General features: G+C 56.1%; 3 protein-coding genes across 3 annotated transcripts; all 3 read right to left on the bottom strand.

The window, feature by feature from the left end:
- On the bottom strand, positions 1-573 carry DQ04_03601090 (hypothetical protein; the record flags this gene model as incomplete). Its single annotated transcript, XM_009312959.1, has 1 exon — positions 1-573. A coding segment is annotated over one exon (573 nt), but the record flags the coding sequence as incomplete, so codon positions are not given.
- A 318-nt stretch (positions 574-891) lies between these two features.
- DQ04_03601080 (hypothetical protein) lies at positions 892-2,187 on the bottom strand (the record flags this gene model as incomplete). Its single annotated transcript, XM_009312958.1, has 1 exon — positions 892-2,187. The coding sequence occupies one exon, from the start codon at positions 2,185-2,187 to the stop codon at positions 892-894; it is 1,296 nt and encodes a 431-aa protein (XP_009311233.1).
- A 188-nt stretch (positions 2,188-2,375) lies between these two features.
- On the bottom strand, positions 2,376-4,067 carry DQ04_03601070 (transferase, transferring glycosyl group; the record flags this gene model as incomplete). Its single annotated transcript, XM_009312957.1, has 1 exon — positions 2,376-4,067. The coding sequence occupies one exon, from the start codon at positions 4,065-4,067 to the stop codon at positions 2,376-2,378; it is 1,692 nt and encodes a 563-aa protein (XP_009311232.1).
- Between the last annotated feature and the right edge of the window lie 159 nt (positions 4,068-4,226).

Genomic DNA, 4,226 nt, shown 5'->3' with positions numbered 1-4,226 from the left:
TTGTTGCACGACTGATGGCTGCAACGAACCCCATCGCCTCGCCATCGCGCGGCGTATGGAATCTTGTCGCTGATCCCCCTCCGCAATCTTCAGGGAGAGTAGAAAATCGCTGTGCTCCTGCACCATCCGCATCTTTTCTTCACACGCACGCTTCTCCTCCGCAAATCGCTCAAAAACGCACTTTGCGCTCATGAAATACTCGGCACGCCGTGCCCTAGAAACTTGCTTCTTGATCTCCGCATGCAGGAGATTTAGTTGCAGGCGTGCACTGCGCTCCTCCTCGATGATGTCTCCTGCCTTTACTTGGTGCATGTGGAAGACGTCTTCGGCCATGTAGAAAGCATCCATGACCGCTCGTCTCTTGACGACGTAACGCAGCGCCTCATGTTCGTATTTGTGGCTTGGAGTGTCTTCGGTGCGAGAGGCAGCCTGCATCGTGCTGGCCAGTGCGTCGCGCGCACTCAATATGACGATCTGAGCGGCATTGATGTCCTCCTCAATGCTCTGCAGGTTGAAGAAGTCCAGCGCGGGGCCGCCCACCTTGACCTTCAAGGGAATGCTGTCAATGAGCATTCCTCGCTCTCTCTCTGTCTCTCTCTTGCAGTAGCAAACGACATGGCGCGGAGGTAGACGCAGATGAGACAAAGGGAGCGTGAAGGTAAGAGGCAAGGGTTAGTAGTGGCCGACGTAAACACAAAAAGAACAAGATGTGAGGGAAGAAGGTCGCGCTACCCATGTAGAGATGTGATCAAAAGAAAAACACAGAGAGCGCGCATAACGGCGCGTTTTGCGAGCCGACAGGCCTCTCTCACTCTCCCATTCTCTTTCTCTTTCATCCTCCTTATCTCCCTCTCGCTCCACGCATGCACACGCAAGCCAAGGCACTGGTCGCTACACCTTTCCGTGACGCTGCTCCTTTGTTATGTCCACCTCCGCGACATCCGTCGAGGTGTCAAAGGCCACCTCCACCTTGCGGTACCACATCCGCATGCGGTACTCTACGTAGCGGTCGTACAGCGTCGCCCCCCACCCGTTGGCGCGCGCGATCGTAAGTGTCACGAACGGCGCCAACACAAACGGCACCGCACACCGCGACGCCGTGTGCATCCCCAGCAGTGCAGGGAAGAGCCGCGGAACGAACGGGTGGCGCCATGCCACATCGCCCATCCACTTGGGGAACTTCACCGGCGCCAACGGCAGCAGCGACACCAGCAGCGCCATGCCTGTAACGCCGTAGGCGGTGCACTGCATAGAGGAGATGCGCCGCGTGACGCCATCGAGGCTATCGAAGTACGGGTTAGCAGGGTACTCGACGCCGCGCCGCGCCGCACCGCGACGGCGGCGGTACTCCTGGCTCTTCCGCAGCTCGTACAGCAAGCGGTGCTGATGAAGGCGGTACTCCAGGAACGAGTTTACGTAGACGCCGAGGAGGGCGCAGTACGATGCTGAAAACAGAGCGCGATGCCGCGCAAGCCACCGCGGGGTGATGCCGCGGACGCGCCTGGGATAGTGACGGAACATGGCGTACACAAAGGTAACAGTAAAGTACACGAGGAACTCCGGGATGGTGCGCGTTACGATACGGGTTAGCGCCTCAGTGTACTCAACGTCACCGCGGTCCTCATTGAAGCCTCCGGCGAGGGACATGACACGCACGGAGAAACGCCACGAAACGAAGTCCGGGGTGTCGACGTACACCTTGTTCACGTGGTTCAGGATGTCTGACTTGTACTGCAGCTGCGCCACCGCGTCTGTCAGAACGTCATCGCAGAAGATGTACGCCAGGAGCCGCAGCACCGATCGCTGGGGGAAGTACGACCGTGACAAGATCATGTGGCGGTACGTCTCGCTAAAGTTGAACATGTTCATGCGGTACTGTTCAGGGATACCACAGCTGCCAATAAGCTCTGCGAGGCTTGCGCCTTCCTCCACCGTCTTGTAACGGGAAAGCATCATGCAAATCCTGACGAAGTTACGAATGACCACCTCGTTAATGCAGTCGTAGGCCATTCCCCGAGAGAGGAACAGCGCCGCCAGCGGTGATGGCAGCATATCCGCAATGTCGCCGGCCAGGTGGTTGCGCTCCACAACCTCATAAACGCGTTCATCGTACATGCCGAGGGTGATCAGTAGCTCCAGGTTGCCCTCTTTGGCCAGCGTCTCGTAGTAATTCGTCAAGAATCCCATCACATTCAAATGCTTCGTTCTAAGCAGCTGCTATATATATAATGCGTAGTGTATGTTAAAGTATGTATGTGTTAAAGAGAAGACGGCAATACCAGCCCATACGACTACGAGAGCACACACAAACACCAGAGGACGCAGAGAATTCTCTGCCCTCTTCAGCGCGTTGGCAAGCAAGAAATTTTAGTCCGTCAAAAGTTAAATGTAAATCCCTCAGCACCAGCGTCCAGCAGTGGAAGCGCGTTACATTCACGCCTCTTCTGCCGCTGCTGTTCCTCCTCTGCGAGAGCACTCTCTACCCGCTGCATGACGTCGGAATACGATGTGCGCATGGCAGCGACGAATTCACCAACGAAGTTGGCGCGCCGCTTCTCCACCATTTCGCCTGTGGCGTTGTCGGCATCCTCATCAATGCCGCTGATCGATGACTTCATGGCAGAGAGGAATTTGATGACACTCGGCAAATTACACTCCGACACGTAGTTCTGCGTGATCGCCACGGAGTCTTCCAGGTTTATCACGAAGTGCCACCATCCACAGGGAACGAACATGATATCGCCAGCCTCGCAGATGCACTCGTACCCAACATCTCGCCATTGTTCTACACTCGCGTCGTAGTGATTCAACAGCCACTCCGTGAGCGAAACGGGCGTTGTGACCTCCGACATGTCTTCACTGGGGAAAACTCCAGCGGGGGTGCAGCCGGGTGGAAACAGAATCCACCGTTTGCGTCCAGTCAAGTTGGCGTTCCATGCGTTAGTGTAGTTTGGATCAACGTGGAAGCTGCTGCCACCGCGGCGCGGTCCGGCGATGATCCAGCGGTACTTTGGCCGTGAGTCGCCTAGCACCTTAAAGAAATCGTCGCCGCCAAAGTGTGCGGGGACGGTGTAGAGCGACTCCACCGCCATTGAAGCACCGAACTCCGCATCAAAGAGGTAAATAGGGCGCTCGTCGGTCTGCTCCACCGCGTAGCGCACGTATTCGGCGACGTTCATTGTGGTGTGCTCGCAACGCAGCGGGACGTCCGGAGAAATGCCGGGGCGAAACAGCTCCGCTCTTTTGGCCGCGAGGTTCTCGAACTTCCCCTGCAAAAGGTCGAAGATAGGCCAACTTGTTGCCACGTCGGTGAGAACAACTGGCAAGTTGGGCTCTTCGAACCGCTCACGAAACTCCGCCGGCGACAGGCCACTGCAGCGTGGCACCTCCTTGAGTGCAGAGCGATAGCGCGGGGCCTGCGGGACACCGTCAGCTCCGCCCAGCCACGCCGCGCCATCCTTTGTGCCCGCATCTGACCGAAGATGATAGTGGCACGGAAGGATGGTGCACATCCATGCTTGAAAGAGCAGATCATTAAAGAATGCACGCCGTACTGCAATGGGACGATGCTTGAGAACCATATTATTATTATTATCATCATGATCATCCTCAGCTGCAACAGCAGCGGTATTAGATGTGGTGGAGTGTTCTTTTCTGTACCGCTTCGTTGGGCTCGCCGCTGTATCCTCTTTCTGCTGAAGGAGGCAACTGCGTACGGCTGTCTCCTTCCAGCTACCGCAAAAGCGCAGGTGGTGGTGCGATACTATGTCGTGCGCCTGCTTGAAGGCATCCGAGGCATGGATGAAACAATACCACCCTGTGCAGGTTGCCGACAGGCGGCAAAGATCCTTCACCGAACAGAAGGAGAGCAAGTGGAGGAGCAGCTCCACAAAGGCATCCTCTGAGGGTTCGCTTGCAGCTATGCGGCCCCTGGACGCCCGCCCCTTCGCAGCGCACTGAATGTGGGAGAGTGTGCCAAACCGTGGCAGCATCAAGTCCTCGACGCCCTGTGCATTCCCGCGAGGATAAACCCCATACGGATGCGGTCGAAACCAATTCTGCGACATGCCGCCTTTTTGATGACATCATAAAGAAGAAAAAGAGAAAGACCACACAGTCGGCAGCATGCATAACCACACAGAGTACAAGTGATGAAACGCGATGGAGCATCTGAGTAAAGCTCAGATGTCGCATGTTTTCAGCATAATTCTTTTTTTTTTTTTTTT

The sequence above is a fragment of the Trypanosoma grayi genome, assembly GCF_000691245.1.
Source record: "Trypanosoma grayi strain ANR4 Tgr_360_V1, whole genome shotgun sequence".
Classification (NCBI taxonomy): Eukaryota; Euglenozoa; class Kinetoplastea; order Trypanosomatida; family Trypanosomatidae; genus Trypanosoma; species Trypanosoma grayi.
Note: the sequence above shows the minus strand (reverse complement) of the source record. Positions and strands in the feature narration are given on the sequence as shown.